The 24,362-nt window shown below is 38.1% G+C and overlaps 1 protein-coding gene across 1 annotated transcript in view; it reads left to right on the forward strand.

The window, feature by feature from the left end:
* plch2a (phospholipase C, eta 2a) overlaps positions 1–24,362 on the forward strand; it is a 46,447-nt gene that overhangs the window by 6,623 nt on the left and 15,462 nt on the right. The window contains exons 3-10 of the mRNA XM_088330994.1: positions 3,207–3,450; positions 3,590–3,719; positions 9,360–9,530; positions 15,809–15,902; positions 17,645–17,848; positions 17,935–18,055; positions 21,589–21,760; positions 23,981–24,088. Of these exons, the coding sequence (XP_088187120.1) occupies positions 3,207–3,450; positions 3,590–3,719; positions 9,360–9,530; positions 15,809–15,902; positions 17,645–17,848; positions 17,935–18,055; positions 21,589–21,760; positions 23,981–24,088 (1,244 nt within the window). The remainder of the gene's footprint in view (positions 1–3,206; positions 3,451–3,589; positions 3,720–9,359; positions 9,531–15,808; positions 15,903–17,644; positions 17,849–17,934; positions 18,056–21,588; positions 21,761–23,980; positions 24,089–24,362) is intronic.

Consider the following 24,362-nt stretch of genomic DNA (forward strand, 5'->3'; position numbering starts at 1 on the left):
CTCAAGGTTCGTTTTAAAATGTCATAAAGAACTCAGTTTCTATCAAGCAGGTTGTGCAATTGGAAATTTAAAGATTTGTAAATCCAAACTTGGATTATCTCTTTTCAGAAGTTCGGTTCACATTCCTTCCTCTCTCTCTTCTTTAAAAAAGTATGTAATGAAATTAATTATTCACTCAATTGAATCAGCAGATGTTTTACAGTTTGAAAAAAAAACTCATTAAAAATAGAAATTGAAAAAGAAAAATCTATTGAAGTATCACAGACTCATCCATTAAATATTATTAGTTCTTTTTAAAGTCAATGGCGCACCTTTACTTTTGCGCTTACGCTGCAGTTACCCAAGCCAAAGTATTTTTTTAATTTTTGCGTGAGATTTGTAGACACATCCGATCTAAAGGGTCATCTGTATTCTAATAAAAAAAAAGAATTTATCAGAATTTTTTTTAACTAAAATGATAATCTGAATAACAAGCAAAAACACATGAATGACCATATACGCAAGCATGCTTTAAACTAATCACAGGTCAAGAAATGTGTATTTATTTTACCTAACTTGACACTCACCTAAAGGGAGCTGACATGATTTTTTTGCATTTTCGCTGCTACCGATACCGTCAAAACTAAAAAGTTTGTGAAAGGCTGGGGAAAAAAATGAGAAAAAAAATCATGTTAGTTTGGTCGATTTGAGTCTCCATGGTTTGTATTCTTCCTTGTGCTTTGTAGGACTTGTTTTCGGTTGCACTACACAATACAACTACACATATTGGTCAAATATTACACAGTGTCCCTTTAACTAAAATTCAGCCAAACTAGATATAAAAACAAGAAATTTGTGAATGATGCCAGTTCATTCGTTGAGGCACTGCAGGTACTCTTCAAGTCTCTTTACGCAATGTCCAATACTGTAAAATCAACTCACCTCGAAATGACCTGGGGTATGTATTTGTTTTATGTATGAGCAATCCTGTGGAGAAACATTCTAGTGAAAATCAAATGTGGGGAATGGGATATAGTATACGGCAGCAGCATCTCAACGATCTCATTGAAACAATATTATGCACTGGAAAGGTTAGGTTACGTTTTTGTGTAGTATAGTGCATAATTGAAAGTTCTGCAAGACCAATGAATAATGTATAGGCAAATATGTCAGCAGTGTTTTATTCTTCCTGGGCTGTTATGAAAGGACAGTGCTCTCCTCATGCAGCATGTAAAGGTATTGCATATTGGTGGTACTGTCACGAGGTGAACTGGTTTTACTGTGTTCAGTGCGCTATTCGGCACCAGGACATTTTGCCTCCTCATATGGTGTTCATTGGTGTATTTAAAAACAATGAAAATTGGTATGTAAAAAATAAGTCAGTCGATTGATTATAAAATGTTTTTTGCCGCACTCGTAATGTGTGTTTGTGCTTGAAGACAGATTTAATTGAGATTGACAGTTACAGGCCGAGTCGGCACACAAGTGTCTTTATTGTCACATAATGCTTTATTTTCTTTACTGTCATCTGTATAAAGATGCCCTTAAATAATAGTGTACATATTTAGATAGTTTGTACTACTTTGACAAATCATCACCAGTATAAATTTGCTTAATATACATCACTTTGACGAGCCCTATATGACACATTGTCCATTGTTTTGTTTTATCCTTGTAGTTTTATTTTATCTATCAGCGTTTGTACATTTATTATAATTTATTATAGATAACTAATGTTTACAGCTAGTCAAGTCAAGTCATGTTTTTCTGTATAGCCCTTAATCACAGGAAGTCTCAAAGGGCTGCAGAGACCACAGATTATTGCAAACCACAGACTATTATTACACCATCCCCCGATGTAAAACCTACATGAGGGCAAGGAAAAACTCAAAAACACTACAGTACCATATGGATGTTGCAATAACAAATAATAAACAGATATTGTCAACATAAAACATAGGTTATTCATATGCTATAGAATAGAAGTGTGTTTTAAGATTAGATTTAAACATTTCCACTGAGGTTGCAGATCAAATCTCATGCGGAAGAGCATTTCACAGTACCAGGCCCCCAATGGAGAACGCTCTCAAACCTGCGGATCTCTTCTTGGCTCCTGGGATTACTATTAGACCAGCATTTTCAGAGCGAAGGCTCCGGACCGGAACATAGGGGGAAATTAAATCCGAAAGATGTGAGGGTGCAAGTCCATGCATGATTTTGTAAACTACCAACAGAACCTTAAAATCACATCTTAAGCTAACAGGGAGCCTATGCAGGATAGCTAAAATAGGGGTAATGTGATCAAACTTTCTTGTCTTAGTTAAAAGCCTCGCTCCAGAATTTTGTACCATGACACTTGATAAGGATTTATGTATTTTTCGTAGCCAAGGCATGCATGATCTTCAGTAATTTTGCATTTGTACTATGTATAGAATTTTTTGATTTTTGCAGAACAACACAATAGTATTCATGTCATGAACAAACCCATATTTATTTAAATATGCACTTTCTACACAATTCATATGTCACCATTGTGGTTCTACAAAGTAAGTAATGCTTGATTGATTAATTGATTAAGTCAGAAATGTTTACATGGTTAAAAGTGGTTTTAAGGGATGACAAAAATAGAGACACACATAAAATATTTTGAATTTGTGATTTTTACTGTTAAAGGGACAGTGTGCATTAAGTGCTTCATAGTGATAAAAAATCATTCCTTAAAAAAAATACAACATTGATTCAAATGATAAGCAAAATACATGAACTATCATATATAGATGCATTTTAAAAAAATACGTGTAGGTCGAGGCATTAACATGTATTTTACATAACATGAGCTTTAGCGAAAGAGAGCTGACATAATTGTTTGCCTTCTTGCTGCTATGGGTAGCCCAAGCCCTCAAAAAGCTAGGGAAAAAAACAAAAAGTAAAATGGTACATTTTGATCACTTTGGGTCTCCTTGGTTTATTTTCTTATTTGTGCTTTTTACCTATTTTTCTGTTGGAATACTCCATACAGTGACATCTAATAATCCACATTACCCCATTCAAAGAAATCACTCCGTAGCAGCAAGATTTTATCAGTTTTTCGTATTAATGGGAAACAAACTATTTTGCATCCCTACAAAAACTAAATTTTGACCTTTTCGGTTTAAAGGGTTTACATTGACATACTATCAAGGTTTTTGTTTCACTAAATACAATTATTCTTTTGTTTCCTGCATCAGTTTCTATAGATTCCATCCGGGAGGTGTGTGAGGGAAAGCAGTCGGAGATATTCCAGCGATACTCTGAAGGCAGCTTTGATCCCAATTGTTGCTTCACTTTGTACTACGGCGAGCACATGGAGTCTCTTGATCTTGTGTCTGGTGCCGGTGAGGAAGCACGAACATGGATAACAGGCCTCAAATACCTGATGGCTGGTATCAGTGACGAGGACAGCCTGGCAAAAAGGCAGCGTACCCGAGACCAATATCCTTTCATTCCAGTGCATACTGACTTGTTGTTGCATATAAATAACAATCTACTCCAAGACTAGATTTCTTGTCCTGGCTTTTTGAAGTAAAAATGTATATTCCAACAAATTTTCCCTAACTTCCTGTTCTATCACGTGGCTCAAACAGACTTTTACTGAGGCAGATAAAAATGGCGATGGGAGCTTAAGCATCAGTGAAGTCCTTCAGCTCCTGCACAAACTCAACGTCAACTTGCCTCGACAAAAAGTCAAACAAATGTTTAAGGTACAGTTGGCAACATTTCTTCATGAATAATATTTGATTTAATGATTGCTCATTTTAATGAAACAGACACAGATTTTTTTTATACTTGGTGCAAATATCACTTGTATAACGCGGAGGTTAGGTTAAAAAAATAATCATGTGATAGGTGAATTTTATGAAATAGATTCCTTTAGTTTCTACAATTATTGTGGGGGGTGCTCCGGGAGTATTGGGTACCGCACAGTCTTATCTGGTCTCTGCGTTCCCTGTATGCCCGGTGCCCTAGTCTGGTCCGCATTTCCGGCATTAAGTCGGATTCGTTTCCAGTGGGAGTTGGACTCTGCCAGGGCTGCCTTTTGGCACCTGATTCTGTTCATAACTTTTATGAACAGAATTTCTAGGCACAGACTAGGTGGGGAAGGATTCCGGTTTGGGGGCCTCAGCATTGCATCTCTGTGGTGCTGTTGGCTAATGTAGTATGGAACGGGAGATCGACAGACAGGTCGGTGCAGCGTCTGCCGTCTAGGGACCCTGTGCCGAAAGGCAAAGCTCTCGATCTATGTTCCTACCCTCACCTGTGGTCATGAACGGTGGGTTATTCCCAAAAGAACATGATCCCAGAAACAAGAGATAAGTTGAAAAGCTCATTCATCCGGGAGGGGCTTGATGTAGAGCCACTGCTCCTCCGCATTGAGAGGAGCCAGTTGAGGTGGACGCCTCCCTCGTTAGGTGTTCTGAGCGTGTCCTATCGGCAGGAGGCCCCGGGGACGACCCAGGACACGCTGGAGCGACTATGTCTCTAAGCTGGCCCGGGAAAGCCTCGGGTTCCCGTCGGATGAGCTGGAAGAATTGGCTGGGAATAGGAAGGTCTGGGCTCCCCTGTTAAGGCTGCTTCCCCCGCGACCCGACCCGGAAAAGCGAAGATAATGGATGGATGGAAGGATTTCAAAGGGAAAAAAAAATCCAAAATTGTATTTACAATATGTTTAATGTCTGCTACTTCCAGATAAATAAACACATGTAAACTTTGCTCCTTTATTCAACATAAACCAATGAAGAGCTAATCAGAATTCTTAGTCTGTAGGCTGGTGGAGCTACACAGAGCTCATTATTGTAATTTGAAGAACATTTTAAGGGTTAATGTCCCTAGACCTATGCAACTTGAGTTTTCATAACAAACGTTTAAGCTCTAATAGCATTATTAGAATCAGAGATGTGCAGTGAGTATCGTGTCTGTGTAGGCAGTGGATTTACAAAAAAATTAACCTAATTTGTATTTATCATGTGGCAGTTCAAGAAAATGAAATTAAAAATGTATTATACAACTTTTTTATTGTCTTGCTTTGACTTATACATTAAGTCTATCCGCTACTCCTTTTGAATAAAATAAACGATCTATAGGTAATCCTGCTTGTTAAAAAAGGTCCATGCAACAAGAAAAATGGATGGCTTGAGTTGCTGTTCGCTTGCAAATACCATGAAAAATTATGTTGTTTGAAGCTGATGTGCCAACAATGGGTATATAACCAAGTATTAAGATGAACTTTTGGTATTGACCTAATATTTATTTTCCACCATGATTTGCAAATAAATACTTTAATGGTTGAGGTTTACTCATGTTGACTATTACAGGGCTCTCTAATATTTTCAAGTGGGAGAACTTGTACGATTAGTGGTTGACTAAATACTTATTCGCCTTGCTGTAACGCTGTAAATTATTTAATCCTACACATGAAAATCAAGATTGTATCCAGTGAGCAAGACATACAAAAGCAAAGAAAATAAAGGGCTAAATAGCAAAAAACACACACAAACATTTTTGGACCATGGCCAACCCAAATGCCCAAGCACCCAAACAAATTAGGCACCTCGGCATTTAAGTTGGTCGTGATTTTGTCCCTCCAGATGAAACAGGACACAAGAAAGCGGCCATGTCACTCGAGTCAGGGTGACACAACACACTCTTCTGTTCAACAGCAGCTTTTACTGGTTTAACCCTGCCGCATCATAAAGGTGCCCAGCCCCTCCTTTAGAACAAGTCCCCAATCCCACTATCCTTTCACAACACCTCTCCACTCCTTCCTATCACCAACAAGAGCTCTAGCTTCCATTTTATTTAGACCTCAATTGTGAGGTCTAAATAAAGTTGTATATATATACCACAGCCATATCCCCATAGAAACTCTTTTTGGTAGATTGATTCAGCGGAGGGGGTTCCAGCTCAACCCAGGTGTTGGGAGTCATTAGGTGACTAAACCTCCCAATTCCAACCTAAACGCCAAGCAGGGAGGCAACGGGTACCAATGTCTTAGGCATGACTCGGCTAAGGCTTGAACCACAACCTCCCAGTCTCGGGGCGGGCGCCATACCCCCAAGGCCACCGAGCTGGTAAACGAAGTTGTAATTTATGAAGAGGCATTTCTGGCATTGATTGGAGTAAACCGTTAAATGTGCAGGACATGAAATAGTCAGAAGCTCTTTTTTTCTGGGAGGATTAGCACGTCACAGCGCTAACAGCTCTGCCCTAACCTTGCGCTCTCAAGCAAGTGAGCCTGCTTACTGGACTTAGTCCAGGGCTCTGTTGACGGCTATCCATATGGTACTGTAGTGTTACAGATGGCTTCCAATGTAATACAAAGTAAACACATGAGACCAAGCTGTCCCTGTGTGTTTTGATAAAGATTTGTGTGTTGACAATCGCAACCCATTTCTTGGCTTAACCTACTTACGACCAAATACCTGTGGAGTTGAGCCTGTTTCCACATGGGAGACGATAACTGTCAGTTGCCGTGATAATCCGTTCACACTTCTCAAGTAGACCGAGCATATTTGGTTTGCTTACCTCCTGTATGATTTGTTTGAAAATAATCATGTTTTGGTTTAAATTTACAGTATGTGTCAGACACTAGAAATTATGTTTACTGTTTAAACATTACAGTACTTGACCAAAACACACCACAGGTAGTGGTGCCCCTAAAACCCTGGCGGTTAAGGAATCCGAGAATGTTCGGGACATCTCTATCAAGGACTCAAATGTATTTTGGACAAAAAGGATTTAGGACTAGAATTTCTGAAACGTTGGGGGAAAAAATAAGAAAGGACTGCCTCTATGGAGAGTCTGCGTACATAATTAAATTATGAGTTTCTGCCTTAAAGATTCTTGCAAAGCACAGTACAGTGCACTCAAAAAATGGGTCAAGAAGACTTGTACTTTCTGAATTTTTATCAGAGTCGGTCATTTATTTACTCTATTTTCTCCTTTAGAAATGTTGATTGTAGTTCAGGATTTGGTTAACATTAAACAAAAACATTGTTTTGTGAACTAATTTACAAAAATAGTGACATTTTGTTGTATTATAATCAAAACTCAAGTGATTCAACATTTTCACAATTAGATACAGAAGTTTGGTTTTTTTTTTTTGTTTTTTGTTTTTTTTATGCTTATAAATAAAAAATAAATATGCCAATTGTGAGGCAAAGTGGGGAAACTACATTGGGTAAACATAACGTTGAGCCAAATATGACTGTGGAGGTTTTTAATAGCAACATACGAAAAGCAAATGTACACTAATACAGCTATGACTTGCTAAAGGAGGACAAAGCATTAAAATATTTACACTTGGTGTATATATAGTGCAGAAAAGGAAAAAACTGTGTCGCGATGAAGACTCTAGTTTGCTGACTATGTCCGCAACTGTTAATATTTTTCAACATGCGCACATGTCAATCATGACCAAGTGGTGCTACTCAATTTTCCAAATTAAAATATTTTTAAAGATAGATACATAAATAACATTAGCATTGGCTCATTGAATAGTGTAGTGCGGCTCAAAATTATAATACGAACAGTGAGCATAAATTACAGAAACACATGGGGGGACGTGGTGAATGACTTAGAAAAAGCTGGGACCACAGTAACAAAGGCTACTATCGGTAACACCGCCAAGGACTCAAATCGTGAACTGCCGTTCATGTCTCCCTGCTTAAGCCAGTACAAGTTCAGGCCCTTCTGCGTTTCGCAAGAGAGCATTTGGATGGGAAAATTTGTAATGGTCAGATGAAACCAAAATATAACTCTTTGGTAGAACTACAAGTTCTCCTGCTTTGAGGAGGAAGAATACTAAATTGCATCCAAAGAACACCATACACACTGTGAAGCTTGGAGGTGGACACATCATGCTTTGGGGCTGTTTTTCTGCAAAGAAACTGATCCGCGTAAAAAAAAATGAATGAGAGCATGTTTCGAGAGATTTTTTGTGAAAATCTCCTTCCATCTCTCCTTCCATCAGCAAGAGTATTGAAGATGAGTAATGTCTGGGTCTTTCACCATGACAATGATCCCAAACACATAGCCAGAACAACAAAGGAGTCATTACTTCATAGGAAGCATTTTAAGGATCCTGCAGTGGACTAGCCACTCTCCAGGTCTTAGCCCCATAAACAATCTGTAAGGGGGGTGGAACGTCCGTGTTGCCCAATGACAGCCCCAAAACATCACTTATCTGAAGAGTTACAAAAAACGTTTGGCCTCCATTATTGCCAACAATGGGTACATAACCAAGTGTTAAGATGAACTTTTGGTATTGACCTAATATTTATTTTCCACCATTATTTGCAAATTAATACTTTAAATGGGATTTACTGTTGTTTTTTCCTTCACATTTTGTCTCTCGTGGTTGAGGTTTACCCATGTTAACTATTACAGCCCTCTCTAATATTTTCAAGTGAGAGAACTTGCACAATTAGTGGTTGGCTAAATACTTATTCGCCCTGCTGGAACCCTGTTTTTATTTAATACTACACATGAAAATCAAGATTGTATCCAGTGATATATTTCATCAACATTAATTATGAAAAGATTAGCAAAATCGTTCATAGTAATATCCAAAATAATGTACATAACGAATAAACTACAAGCATGCACATGTCATCCAAAAATTTAAAAAAAAGAAATACAATACAGATAAAAATAGAAGTGCTTTTACATGCAACAAAGTTCTGCACAACGGATATGTTATTAGAAGGAGTCCGCCTTGAAAATGTTATGTAATAATAAATGCAAATTTTCTAACCTGCGAGTATTTCAAAATCACATTTATATGATAGTTTGTCATTTTCCCATTATTTAAATCAGTTTTTTTCCACAAATAGGAGGCCCAACATAATACACACTGCCTCTTTAATTATTTTTATGTTGTTTTCAGTGTTGTTCCCAAATAAAAAAACACAAACACCCACAAAAAAAGTGGGCTGAATCCTTGGCCAGTGGCATTTCTGTATTCTAGAGTCCACCCACCAAAAATACAAGCTTTACCGCTGATGCTTTGCTAAATGATTTATCACAGTCTTGCAGATGTAGCAGAGAAAGAAAAGCTCCAATAGAAGAGGCAGCTACAGCATTTTTACTAATGAAATAATCCATATTAGCTGTTGAGCTAAAACGCTGAGCAAAACCCTGCTAACAAGTTAAGTGCCCGCTTCATACATAATGAATCAGAAAGAGCATGGTAAGATTGATGCTTTGTATGCCATGCACATAATTTTCTAACCCGACATTTGCTACCATTTCTTCCAGCACTGGATCTTAAAAATAATTCATGGTGGCAGTGGTTTGCACTTTCACAACATGACCAATCAAATCGGCCCTTTTCTGTTGTATAGGAAGCTGACACTGATGACAACCAAGGAACTCTGGGATTTGAAGAGTTTTGCTCCTTCTACAAGATGATGTCAACTCGCCGAGACCTGTATCTCCTTATGCTCACATACAGTAACCACAAAGACCACCTTGATGCAGACGACTTGACGCGTTTTTTGGAAATAGAGCAGAAGGTACTCACACTGTTGTATTACAAAAATACACAAGTACTATTTCAGTCTATTCAAGGTAAGTAAGGCTGAATTCAGACTTGGTAGTTTCTATGACCACTGGCTTCAAATTTTACATTAATATATGATGTTAACTTGTAACCAATGTTCCCTGTAATTTTCCACGGGTCTGAGCCTTCACACAAAGTCGGTGAGCAACGCTTGAAAGCACAGTTAGCAACCATAATCCCAAGTGTGGCAAAATAATTCATTATCAAACATGTCCAAAACTTAACATTTTGCTGAGTTTCCGGCAATGCAAATTTATTTTTCTCTTTTGAATGAATTGACTCATGTACTATTGCAAAGGTTGTACGGCCTACAAACGTCGTTTGTTCTTACAATTCTTTCACAAGATATCCATTTCTTTTTATTTCCTGATATATTTTGTCGCATAATATTAACATTTTTGGGGGCTTATTTAGTCGGTTGTAAGATACAGAACTGTACTTAATCACATTTTTTAGTGGAAGTACAATGTTGGCAACAAGATTCACTTGATATAATTGGAAATTATTTGAATGCATCTCAAACTTTTTCTTCTTTTTCTGTGTTTTTTTCTACTTTTTTTTAATTAATTTAAAAAATATATCATTGTGTTTATTTTTTCCGAGCTGTTACTTTTTTCTTTTTGTTCTCTATTTACTTTTTTCCTACATTTCTTTTTTTTTTATAAATGTTTCCTTCTTTTTTTCTCTTCCTTTTGTTTCTTTTTTTCTCAGCTTTTCACTACTTTTTCATTTTGGTATTTTTTTCTTTTTTGTTTTATTCCCCCCTTCCTTTAAGTCATTTTGTGCATAATTTTACATAATATTTGGTCATGTTGGGATTAAAGAAGCAAAAACAACCTGAAGAGCCGTTTAGGACCCGAAAGAGCCGGTTCCTTTTAGTGAGTCGAGCCGAAGAAGCCGGTTCTCGACAAACTCTACTAACTTTATTCAACTTCGTTCTAATTCGACTTGACTTCAAAATACCACCTTTAGGACACAACGTCAGGGGAACCCGTGTATTTTTACTTTCATGCACTGTAACTTTGACTTAAGTCGCTTCTTAATTAGTAATTTTTAGCCCTCATTTTTGTGCACTGGCTAGATTTTCTGAGAATGTGCGAGCAGTGCGCAATTGCGCACGCGCGCAGCTTAGAGGGAACACTGCTTGTAACCTGACTTTAGACCTAAGCATTTCAAAGGTCCTACTTCAATAAAGTACACAACTTTGGAATGTTCGCCATGATTATGGCGTAAATCACACCCAGGTAACCACTGCTTAACTCATCCAATGCTAGATATCTTTCTCAAATTTGAAGAGTCGATGTCAGCCAATTTTTGCCATTCCTACTCATTTTTGAAAGCCCACGTAAATTTAGAACATATCAAAAGAACCCTCATCTTTTATTCCTAAAAAAAAAAATGTATATTTCTAGCTTGTTTGGTAAACAGTTGAACATTTTTAGTTTTTTTTAAATACTTGTTTTTCAAGAAAACATGAGGGAAAAACAGCTTTTGTAGAAAAAAATGCACTTCAAGCAGAACGTTCACTTCAGTGCTTTTATTGTGAAACTTCGAATATCTAAATCAAACGAGTGTACTGCGAGGGTCGCATGTCCTGAATGATATTGGAGGTTTTTCCTCTCCAACTCGGGCGATACAAATTATTTGCTCATTAGCAAGCTGGCAGGAGCTTGTTAATGATCCTGGTAATTGGAATCAACTGTATTGGAGCAGAGAAACCAGGTCTCGTGACTCTCACCTCACTGCTTCACTAAACCAACTTGCCATGTACGGCCATCTACAAACACTTATTCCTTGGATATATGAATTTATTATATGGAGTGGGCTTCCTCGATGTATGGAGAAAGATCTGATCTAAGCCACTCCTGCAATCTAATGGTGATTTTATACTTAAACCATTACCAGAATCTTGATACTTACCGATGAGCAGCGCCAAACCCATTATTATTTTTACATAGATATTTTTAAAAATAAACCAACCCAAATGTTTCCTTACATTTTGGCACTAAGGGACAATGCTTTTGCAAACATATTTATGCGTTTTAAGAGAGTGAAATTTGCTCCTGATTGATTGTTTTAGTATTGATCTTGGCATGTTGCGGAAGCACAACGCAGAAGCACAGATTAGTGCTTTTAAACGGTTGTCTTTTATTATGACAGTGTCCGTCATAGGGGAAGTCAGGCAGCAAAGCAAAATTGTCCTGAACACCAAAGACAAACATGGGTCATTAAACAGACAGGTAAAATGCTCCAAATCTAGTGAGTCTGAACCGTGAAGTTGACGGTCCAAAAGATCATCGGGCGGTATTTAATCAGGCAGGGGTTTGCCACACTGGGTACACATATGCGCCCTGACAAGGGTGCTTGGAATGTGACAAAAAAGGCAAAGAACTAGCAAGGAACCAAGGAGTAAGAGTACTAATAAATGGAAGAGGACAAGTTATGATCGGAGGAAAAAATGCAGGACAATCAAGACAAGTGAAGACAGCTGTGAGGAAGACAGAGAAGCAGAACTCAGAGTGCATTATTGAGACATTTTTAATTTAAAAGCAAAACAAAAGGAGCATGTTTTGGTGGATCTTTAATTTACATTTGAAACGTTCTATTTCGCCCCTTTTATATCCCTTTTTTTGGTAGAAATAGTTTAGAAAGTAGATATAACCGCTGTTTCAGCAGTAACATCATGCACAAATGTTAACGAAAACAAAACTGCTCTTACCACAACTGAGAGTTGATAAAAGCTGATTTTTTAAATGCTTGGCTATTACACACTTGTTTGCTTTTCACACTACTTGAGCGAATAGCAGCCCCACTTTTTCAGTCTTAGAGAAGTGCTAGGTGAGGAAAAATATAGACAGCAAGTGGTCCCACATACAGTAAAGACATTTGCCACAATCGGGGTGAATTTGTACAGCTTCTCTCTTCTGTAATGATACTACTGCAACAAAAATAAAAAAATGAAATAACAAGTTGTTCGCTAGAATACACATCTTCCTTTAATTAGCAGAGAGTCCGGGCTTTTTTCAAGGCAAAGCGCTCTGTTAGCAAGATGTCAGGTCTTCTACTTTTAGCATTTCCTTGTTCTCAGCATGTCATTAGGAGATGGGCGTTGGTGTTTATGAATAAATGAAACACTTTGCAAAGTAACTTGATTTAAAGGGGGTTTGATAGTAATATAAAAAATAGAACTATAATAGTAATCATGGTTGGCAGCAATGTTCCCTCTAATGTTCCACAGGTCTGAGCGTTCACACAAAGTCGGTGAGCAACGCTTGAAACAACAGTGAGCAACCATAATCCCAAGTGTGGCAAGATAATTAATTATCAAACATGTCCAAAACTTAACATTTTGCTGAGTTTCCGGCGATGCAAAATTATTTTTCTCTTTAGAATGAATTGACTCATGTACTATTGCAAAGGTTGTACGGCCTTCAAACGTCGTTTGTTCTTACAATTCTTCACAAGATATCCATTTCTTTTTATTTCCTGATATATTTTGTCGCATAATACTAACATTTTTGGGGGCTTATTTAGTCGGTTGTAAGATACAGAACTGTACTCAATCACATTTTTTAGTGGAAGTACAATGTTGGCAACAAGATTCACTTGATATTATTATTAATAATTATTTAAATGCAACATAAACTTTTTCTTCTTTTTTCTGTGTTTTTTTTTCTACTTTTTTTAAAATTCCTTAAAAAAAATCTCATTGTGTTTATTTTTTCCGAGCTGTTACTTCTTTCTTTTTATTCTCTATTTACTTTTTTCCTATATTTCTTTGTTTTCTTTTTTTCTGGCTTTTTTCTAAATTTGTCCTTCTTTTTTTCTCTTCCTTTTGTTTCTTTTTTTCTCAGCTTTTTACTACTTTTTCATTTTGGTATTTTTTTCTTTTTTGTTCTATCCCCCTTCCTTTAAGTCAGTTTGTGCATAATTTTACATAATATTTGGTCATGTTGGGATTAAAGAAGTAAAAACAACCTAAAGAGTCGTTTACGACCCGAAAGAGCCGGTTCCTTTTAGTGAGCCGAGCCGAAGAAGCCGGTTCTCGACAAACTCTACTAACTTTACTCAACTTCGTTCTACTTCTACTTGACTTCAAAATACCGCATTTAGGACACAACGTCAGGGGAACCTGTGTATTTTTACCTCCATGCACTGTAACTTTGACTTAAGTCGCTTCTTAATTAGTAATTTTGAGCCCTCATTTTTGTGCGCTGGCTAGATGTTCTTGTGCGCTGAGAATGTGCGAGCAGTGCGCAATTGCGCACGCGCGCAGCTTAGAGGTAGTACTGGTTGGCAGGTGTTTTTTTCAGGATTTTTTTACATTGTTTATGCCCGCAGAGAATATTGTTGATGCCTTCAGTGTGCACTACAGGTTCAACATAACCTGATTGTGTCTCTGTGTTCCCTTATATACCCTACATATGTATGGTGCCGTGGGACTGATTTCCCACCCCACTGGCAAAACATGTGAAAATGAGGAGTAGGTCTCTTTCTTGAGCTCAGCAAGTGAAGTATTTGCAGGAATCCTCTTCCAAAGGATGCTGATTGTAATTTATGTGTACTTAACCCCCCATAACGCCAAATATCTGTATCTGCCAATATTACACTCTCACGGCACGCATTGGCTGCATTCTGCATAAATAGATGTTTATTTTACCTTTTATTCATTTTGATCGTTGTTATCGAGGGGGAGATAAAAACAGGTCCCAGTGAAGTTTTACTTGGAATCATTTCAAGGAGATGGTGAAAAAATAGAACGCCTTTAAGACCGTGAATTCCACAACAGTAGTCTTGCTGTCCCTGCAGCTCTACGCCAGTGTTGTGCTGAAGTTCTTACACACACTACTTGTTTAAAAAAATGCTGTCGAAACATTCGCCTTGCTTGATAAACACCATATCTTTAACTATCCTTACTTGTTTTTGCAAAGTGACGCTGTGTAATACAGTATTTACTTTCTATATGTAGGGAAAACTCGGCCTGGATAGGGATGGGCACCACCAAGGCTGTACATGCACAGGAAGTGGTGCCCCCCACAACTCTGGTGGTTAAGGGATGCTTAAACTGTGAAATGTTGCTGTCTTGTGTAGTGCAACCCAAAACGAGTGCTAAGAAGCCCGAGGAAGAATGCAAATAGTGAAATCTCAGTGACCAAACCAAAACTCAGGGACGAAACCGCAGTTTTTCTTCTCTTGAAAATGTAAAAAAAAAAAAAAACAAGTATTTAGAAAAATGCATATTCATATTATACCCCATGTGTTTCTGTGTATTTTTCAAATCAGTATTGATTTTTTTTTTTGTTTTCTTAAGGAGGTGCTAACTTACATACACAATGTCCGTTTAGAGTATTCCCTATGTTTAAAGAAATGATCTGCATTTGAAATGATCTGCATTTATACAGCGCTTTTCAGGTCAATGACTTCCCAAAGCGCTTTACATTGTGCTTCACATTTCCCAATAGCGGCCGTGATCTGTGCAGCCATGTAAGGCGCTAACCTGCTTATTGGGGGTAATTGGGGGTTCAGTGTCTTACCCAAGGACACTTCGACAAGTAACACAGACAAGCCGGGATTCGAATTGGGATCCCTTAATCCTAAGACAATCGCTCTACCTCCTGAGCTACTGCCGCCCCCCAAAAAGCTTATCAAAATACAATTCAATTTTGCTTTTCAGTTAATAAAAACACAATTGTTTCTGGAATTCAAATGATGTTATGTGTTTGGTTTTGTTTTTTTTTGAAAATTTGTTGCAGCATTTTCTAATTTACTGCAACTGCAAGGTTTTCAGCCTCCTCGACCACTAATATAACTGTAGGTATCAGTATCAGGCATGCTAAAATCAAATTGGTTGATCTCTAATTCCGGCTTTTAACTAGCAGACAGCAACAACTATGTTTCTGTGTGCTTTCAATCACAAACAAGACATGAGCTGTGTGTGACTGTTTCAAGAGATCACGTGAAACCATGTAAGAACGAGCAAAAACACAAATCGAGAAATGGCTTTTGGCTGACCTTAAATTGTCTGACCCCTTTTTAAACAATCGATGGGCATTGCCATTTCACATTCCACAGCACTGACAACCAGACAGCCATTTGGATAACTGGCAGAGAAACTGACATGCATAAAACTTGTCCTCCCTGACCAATATCTAATAACCGTCCTTTTAATAAGACATTGTTGTGGCACCAGATTCATGCAGATGCATTTTTAATGTAATTTTCGCTTTTTAGATGACCAAAGTCAGCAAGGACCATTGCCTGGAGATTATCAACAAATTTGAGCCATGCTCAGAGAACCAGAAGCAAGCCGTTTTAGGAATTGATGGTAAGGAAAATATTTCTACTTATTTTTGAACATTTTATACAATTTTGAGGTCCATTTTTGTGTTGTTATAGATTGGATGGATTCTCTTGCATACATTCTTAAATCTCTTTCAGATGTTTGTTAGTGGAAAAAAATACTTATCAATTCATGGGTATAAATATGCCTCAGAAATACTGTAAATCAACACATTGGCTTGCTCATTTGTGTTCTTTAATCATTACACATCACATATGCTTTTTCCAACAATGGAGTCATACAATCGGATCGGATTTCCATTTTTCATTTCCTATTTTTTAAGGACCACTACAACTGGGATGTTCTATTTTTTACTCATCAACTCTCTTGGATATGAGCTTGCATTTTTAATTTAATCTATCCGTTTTAAAGCAATCGTTAAATAAAAAGCTCATTCAAAACAGCCCATTGGAAATAGCCAGAAGAGACAGACACTTGCTCTTGCCCTCTTCTCATCACTTGGTTTTGGTTACAATCAAAATCATTTTATCTACATTGCTAATAATGTTCAAAAACAGCAATTATTTAACACAAATATTTTGCCTACTTCAACATCTGAAGTGTTTTTTTAGCCTCGCTATGTTTACTTAAGAAGAGCAAAAGAGCAGCTTGCGATTTGTCACTTGCCAGATTTGCCATTGCTAATAATCCCCTAAAATATGAACACCAGACTTTCCGGTTTTAAATATTTGGAAGTTTGACATGTGGGCGACTGAAAACGACAAATGTTGTGTGAAATGCAATAAACCACTCATGTGTTTTGAGGGTGGGAGGTTTTGATGTTTACACCACTTTTACATTAAGATCTTTCATACTGTGTAAGTGGCAAAGTTCATACGAATCAAGTAGCCCCTTGATACTTCGTAATCAGTATTTGACTCTGTTTTTGAACAAAAAACTGTCAGGATCAGAACGGAATCAGGACCCAAATGCGTTACGTTTCTCACCAGTTTTATTAAAAGGAAGAGGAAGGGTTGCGCCCACGATCCGGTGTTCGCTAGGCGCGGGAAGCAAGTCGCTCTCGTACTCGGTTTGTGATCCGAACACGGAAGTGGATCTTCCGTAGCGAGCGATGGCGGTGTCAAGGACGGGAAAACGGGTCGATCGCCGGGACAGGAGAGCAAAATCGAGGTCGGGGTCAGAAACAGGTCGTAAGCCGGGACGGGAGAGCAGATGTGGTTAGGATCAAAACGGGTCGTGGCCGGACACAGACGGGAGGAAAAACGGGACAGGTGGGAGTCCGGGGCGAAAAAGGCCTAGTATACACTGAGGTTCGCAGACGGACTGACAACAGGGGATTGACTGAACTGAGTTCAAATAGTGACAGGGAGCCAATCAGATCCCGCGGCCGGTGGCGCCAAATGAGCGGGCACAGCTGAGTCACATCAGTAATCATGACATTAAACAATGGAAAATGCGCCATAAATTTAATTTCCACCATTGCATATTAATATTTTCTTCATTTTTATCTCTTTCTCAAAAATTGTATATACCGCATCAAGGGCGTCTGAAAATTAAAAGTCTATAAATCGTTTAATACAATATTTCACACATAAGTAACCTGAACAACCAAAGATAACTAACTCAAATAAAGTCCCATATTACTAAAAATAAATTCAGATAAATGTTGGTAAGAGCAAACGTTGAATGACTTGACTGCAAGACTGCATGAAAACAAACATGTGTACCAGTTTTGGTGTGGTAGCAGCACTGTTATCTTCTTTCAGGCTTTACAAATTACATGCGCAGTCCTGCAGGCGATATTTTCAACCCAGATCACTACAGTGTTAACCAGGACATGTGCCAGCCGCTGTGCAACTACTTCATCGCTTCCTCACATAACACCTACCTGATGGGAGACCAGCTCATGTCCCAGTCCCGAGTGGACATGTACGCGTGGGTGCTGCAAGCCGGCTGCCGCTGTGTTGAGGGTACGAGTTATTCCATACTCGTGCTGTAGTTTTGCACAGGGCTGTTTTATCCTATGAAAGACAATTGTCACGTCTTTTGTGCACAGTGGACTGCTGGGATGGTCAGGATGGCGAACCCATCGTACATCATGGTTACACTCTTACCTCCAAGATCCTCTTCAAAGACGTTATTGAAACCATCAACAAATACGCCTTCGTCAAGAGCGAGTATGTCATAACACATAAAGCAAATCCTTTGCTGTTTTTCCATCATAGATTACTGTACAACCACAGTAAATATGAACAACAGCTATAGATTGCATTTCCAGCCTCTTGACTTACACCAAATTGAAACAATGGTTATTGTTGAAGCCAAATTACTTGCTGGTTTCTTAGGTAATGTTTTTACGTGATAAATTATATAATTTGTTCTGAATGTATACAGTGTGTTTGTGCAAAAGTGTCTGGGCAAAAGAAAGTCAGTGTGGCTAAGCAGTCCCAATACAAAATACCAGTTTTATTCCTTATTTGAAAGGTGGGATGCGATGTTTGGGTGTGCTTTTCTATTAAGTATGTGTCAACAGTGCCCAATTGAGTTCAAAGAGCCTTCATCATTTTGTTTCCACCTGTTTTTATCTTGCCTTTGGTACCGCTTTTCCGGGACTCGCAGTAAAGGGAAGCAGGAAAGGGGGAGGCGTGTAGAAGGATTTCATGCTCATCCCTGGCGTTTTTTGTTAGTGTAGCCTGAAAATTTTAAAAATAGGAAAATGCCTGTTCCAAATACAGACCTAACTCTGACAAAAAAACACAAAAATATGAAAAAGAATATATCGTTAGTACTTCAGGAAAGTGTTGACTGAGGTTGCAATCATGAGTTTAGGCGATGGGATGGCGCCAGAGTAGCAAAATTCCAAATTCCAGACACCAACTTTAAGGTATCTGGATGAGCAACAGCGGCCTATATTGATACTCCTGAAGTGTTTGTCTTTGTCTTACAAACTGGAACTACAAATTAGGGAAATAGTAAATTGACAAAAAAATCAATAAAATTCCCAAGTGAAGTAAAACTTTTTTTTATGATATATAAGTCGTTTAAATTACTGCAAATACTGTTTTTTTGGTGTTGTTTTATTCAAAGCACAGTAAGATCAGTAACAGTGACTACCTGACTACTCACAAAGGTTAGAAAATGTTGTTTTTTTAAACATCTGTCAATCAGAGAAAGCATCCACTCCTGAGCTTTCCCTTTAGGTACTATTATGAGCTTGATACATATATTTCTATGCAATAGACAGGTACAAAGTATACAGTATATATTTCCCCCATAACCTCTTTTTAGGGTCTTGTTTGAGTCATGGCTAAGTACAGTTTGTTTAGGGGAAGAATGCTGCTAATAACTAATAAAACCACAATAATAACAAAAACCAGGTACACGTAATGATAGAAGTAATAAACACAAATAATTATGTAATAACAATAAAAGTAGTGCAAATTCCAAGGACACATTCGAACATAACATACACTGCAAATCTTAAAATACATTTTTTGTATTCATTTTTTCTCATCAAATAACCAAAACATTAACTACACAGTTACTAGAAATCTGAACATTTTACTTATTTTAATTATATTCTATTTTTTAAATGTTTTCCCTAGTCGAAAAATATTACTCTGAATGAGCAAAATGGTAAAATTTCGACGATCTTTATTTTACTCAAAAAGGAATTCATACTTCTGAAAAAATGAAGACATATATTTAAACAAAGCATAATAATCTACCTGTAGGATAATATTTTTATTTGTAGCACTGTTAGTTTTGCTCGTTTCACAACTATCTTACCTCAATTTTAGACATTTTGCATTTTGCTGTGTATGCATATTTTAACAAAGCAATATCGTTAGCAGCTAAGTATAATCCAGATGATTAAACAGGGTTTTTCGAAGCACTTTACGAACAGATTATACTGTCTGTTAAAGTTTAAATTCAGGGAGTTTTACTGATGCTAAATTTACACCAGCAAATGCTCTATATCCTTCAAGTTAGGGCGGGATTTATAGACCAAGTAATGCGCCAACTGACATTCTTAAAACCTTTACTAAAAACCTAGGGATAGCCATTGAAGGGCAATTGGGATCGCTGAGCTGTGTTCGTATCATTCTGAGTAGAGGTTAAAAACTCAAGCATCAATATCACTGTGTTTTAAGGGCCCACCGTTTTTTACATGGGAAGACAAATCTATTAAATTATTGTGTTTCTTTAATGAGAGCATTTAAATCAATCATATGTAATACTTTTAAAGTAATCATTGTCAAGAAGGATAGTAAGGACTGATTTTAATATTCCTGAATCTAGGAGAGAGGACAGTTTCCAAAATTCACGCTTTCTAACAATTGCAACTTTAAGCCCTCCAAATGATAAACTAAATTCTTGAATCCAGTGTGCATAAAGAGATAGAGTCAGGTATTATGGGCAGAAAAAAATACAAAATATATTGAGGATCATAACTGAGATAATGTCCTCACTTAATCTCATCTGGATGCATGGATGGTATGGAACCAACTTTGAGATACATCCATCGTCGTGCAATAAAGGACATGTCCCAGCCCTTTCTCTTTCAAGATAGCTGCATCAGAAGGTGATAATCCCATTGACATGCACGCAGTCTGGAGGATGTGCAAGAAAGGTCTATTTTTAGAGTGAAAGGCAGAGAAATACTCCATTTACTGAGACGTTCATCCCTTTGTGTGTTTTGAAAGCACGATTGCGAGGACCCCATTGCTCCTGGAATTGGCAAAAAGAACTTAACTGAAAGGATTCAAATGAAAATCGGATTTTCTGGCGACCATTTGCGCGACATGTTCGAAACGGAAATGAAAAGCTGCCGTTTTGCCCTGTCAAAAAGCTCACAGCAAAGAATCTTTTGTGTGATGTAGCAAAGGGATCATTTAGCCAGGTAATGACATAGGTGAGGGGCGGGGTTGAAAGTGAGTTGGGTTTAGCTAATGCAGTCAGTGTATTTTTCTAGTATACTGTATTTTATAGTACATAACACTTGATGTTCTTTCATCCTGCAATGACTCATTACGTACATCAGTGCAGAAGCATTTAATTATTAGAGTTAGTCTCAAGACAAGTCGCTTGGTCCACATAAAATACAAAGCACAGTAACGTCTGTAAAAGTGACTATTCATTGTGTATTATGAAATGAAATGATCTGCATTTATATTGCGCTTTTTCAAGTCAATGACTTCCCAAAGCGCTTTACAATGTGCTCCACATTTCCCAATAGCGGCCTTGCAGCCATGTAAGGCGCTAACCTGCTTATTGGGGGTATTAGGGGTTCAGTGTCTTACCCCAGGACACTTCGACATGTAACACGGACGAGACGGGATTCGAAATGGGATCCCTTGATCCCAAGACGAGCGCTCTACCTCCTGAGCTACTGCCGCCCCATTATGTAAGATTCATAACTTTATAAGTTAGTCGCAGTTGATGTGAAGGGAAGTCACAGCAGAGACAACAAAATATCTTTCCATATATGGATCTTTGCAATTCACTTGCCAGGTTGAGACATGACACTTTTCAATTGATATCACAGATCAGGTATCAGTGCATATGCATCCAAATCAAAAACATTTTTATACAATACAACGGCTTTGTGTACCCAGGTGCAGACAAATTACATTATATTATGCGTGGCATTTCTAGCACTCTGCCCCTAACGCCAATCTCCTGTGTGTCATTCTCCTCTTTCTTTCAGTTTTCCAGTCATCCTATCCATAGAAAACCACTGCAGTGTCCCACAACAGAAAAAGATGGCCCAGTACCTCATTGATATTCTGGGGGACAAACTCGACGTTTCCAACATCAAAGCAGAAGAGCCTGGACGCTTGCCCTCACCCGAAAACCTTAAAGGAAAGATCCTTGTTAAAGTAAGTTGAGAATGTTGGGGGACTGCGAATCACTTTTAACCTGAGAGTGTTACAACTTGGTATTTCCACCTCCACTTCAAGTTGGGGGATTCTAGATTGGTTGGCTTGGTCAAGCTTGTGGGGTCGATGACAAATGTGTTGGTTTGTTTCTTTAACAAACAAACAAAAAAAGGAAATTACAAGTAATTTACAAGTAATGGGACTATGATTTGATGATCTAAGAGAGACAGTTATTGTATGCATTTACCAGCTCAGTAGCCTAGATGGTAAGGCGCCCGCTTTGAGACTGGGAGGTCGGTGGTTCGCGCCCCGGCCGAGTCATTCCTAAGACTTAAAAAGTGGTCGGCGGCGCCCTCTGTTGGCTGCGGCTGCATCGGCTCGCTACAACGGGTCAGGTGCAATCGACATTTCGTTCTGTGTACATTGTTACACAGAATGACAATACAAGGAAATTATATAATAATATAATGACAACAAAACATACCCCCAGCTAGTTGTAACAACCATTATCCATCTATCCATCAATTATCTGCACCGCTTATTCCTCACTAAAGTCGCGGGGATGCTGGAGCCCATCCCAGTGGGGAGGGTACACCCTGAACTGGTTGCCAGACAGTCGCAGGGCACACATAGACAGACGACTCACTCGTTCATTCACACCTAGGGACAATTTGAACCGGCCAATTAACCTGACATCCATGTTTTTGGAATGTGGGAGGAAACCGGAGTGCCTGGAGGAAACCCACACAAGCACGTGGAGAACATGCAAACTCTGCACGGGGGGTTGCAGTAGCTGGACTCAACCCTGAACCTATGCACTGTGGGGCTGTGCGCTAACCACCTATCCGCCGTGCCACCCTAGTTGTAACATCTACCTAAAAAAATAATATAATACTTATCAGTACCTGTCAACATCTTAATACATGAACTAATAGTTTATTAACTTGAATAACTATAATAATTAAGCGTTGTTAATAGGTAGGGTACAAAACATTGGGGTTAAATAAATTAAATTATTATATTTCTAAATAAGTGTAATTATCAGGTGTCCATGAAGTATGAGGTACCTTTGTTTCTGTCCATTTTGTATACTCTTTGCATGGAAAGTACATTTGTATTTTGAAGCCCATAAAAAGCCTCTTTGACTTAACAAACTGCCCTCATGGAGGGTTTAGATCAGGAGATTTCGTAATTGTTATCCAAGGAAACCTTTGAGACTTTTTGTGATCACGGACTGTACAAATAAATGTGACTTGACTTGACAAAATGGACATTTTTGTTTTTGTTTTGATTTTGTATCTTGAAGAATTTTCGGAGAGCTCAGAGTTGCGTCCTCACTCGCGCTCCGCCGACCCAGGCGTATAAGGGATTTGTGAACTTTCAATCACTGCAGTTCAGTCTTTTTTTAATGTTAATTACTGGAAATAAAGTACTTGGCTATACCGTTTTTTATTTTTTGTTTTTACTTTAAAGGCTTTTGGCACTGTTAGGTCCGTCCCGCTTTAGCTGAATCTGGATTCATTGCAGTGTAGATCTACTAGACTGGTCAGTCATCAATCATTTGCGACAAAGATTACCACACACATTTAGTCTCCTCTTTATTTTAAACATGCATGTTTTTAAATTTAGATGAAAACATAGTGCCTGTGGAACACTGTTCAGTTCTTGCAACCTCCATGAATGACAGCAAGATTTATTCTGATGGTTGGAGTCGTTTTTCTCCTCTTAATTTAATTTACATCGGCACACAATGACTGCAGTGTATAGTAAAGTGAATCCTAAATCATTGATCCACCAAAGACTGTTAAAAGATGGTGATCATAAATAACAGCCCAGTGCTGATGGAGGACAGTCGTACTGTATCTTGCAAGAGTTAATGATTGGCTGCTTTGCTACCAAATGCAAAAAGGCGAAGTGCCAAATATGTGGCATGGAATGAAAGCCTACTGCTGCATCAGAACAGAGCGAGTGCCTGAGTGTCCAGTCAGCATTTTTACTGAGAAGTAATGTCATCACTGTGGAACACTCAGAAAATTCTCCAGTTTGTGATGAGGCTGCAGCATATATATTTTTAGTTTAGCAGTTTAACTTTACTCATGAAGAATATCACTTTTTGCATTCTTATTTTTTTACTTGTGTGCTAGCGTTTATGTACTGCATTTTTCAATCCCTGTCTCTTTTCTCTTTTTGTTTCCTAATATCACTTTTTTTCTTGGTCAGGGTAAAAAGTTGCCTCCAAACATCGACGAAAATGCTGAAGAGGGTGATGTGTCGGATGAAGACAGTGCAGATGAGATGGAGGATGACTGCAAGTTGATGAATGGAGATGTACGTATTCATCTTGCCTTTTTTTCAATCATTTCTGTGGGAACTGGAGCATTTAACACTCATTTTAAATATCATTCTTGTTGTTAATCCAGAAAAACGAGAAAAAACAAGCTAAAATAAAGCAAAATCAAAGCTCACCCACATTACCTAATGAGCCACAGTGACCATAAACGATAAGACAAACTGTTTACTTTCAATTTAGGCCACATGCTAATTTAGGATTTAAATAACAAGGAGGCTCGGGTTGAAAATCAATTATTGAACATTCCACAAA

The sequence above is a fragment of the Urocampus carinirostris genome, chromosome 3, assembly GCF_059441175.1.
Source record: "Urocampus carinirostris isolate Australia breed hairy pipefish chromosome 3, RoL_Ucar_1.0, whole genome shotgun sequence".
NCBI classification, from domain to species: domain Eukaryota; kingdom Metazoa; phylum Chordata; class Actinopteri; order Syngnathiformes; family Syngnathidae; genus Urocampus; species Urocampus carinirostris.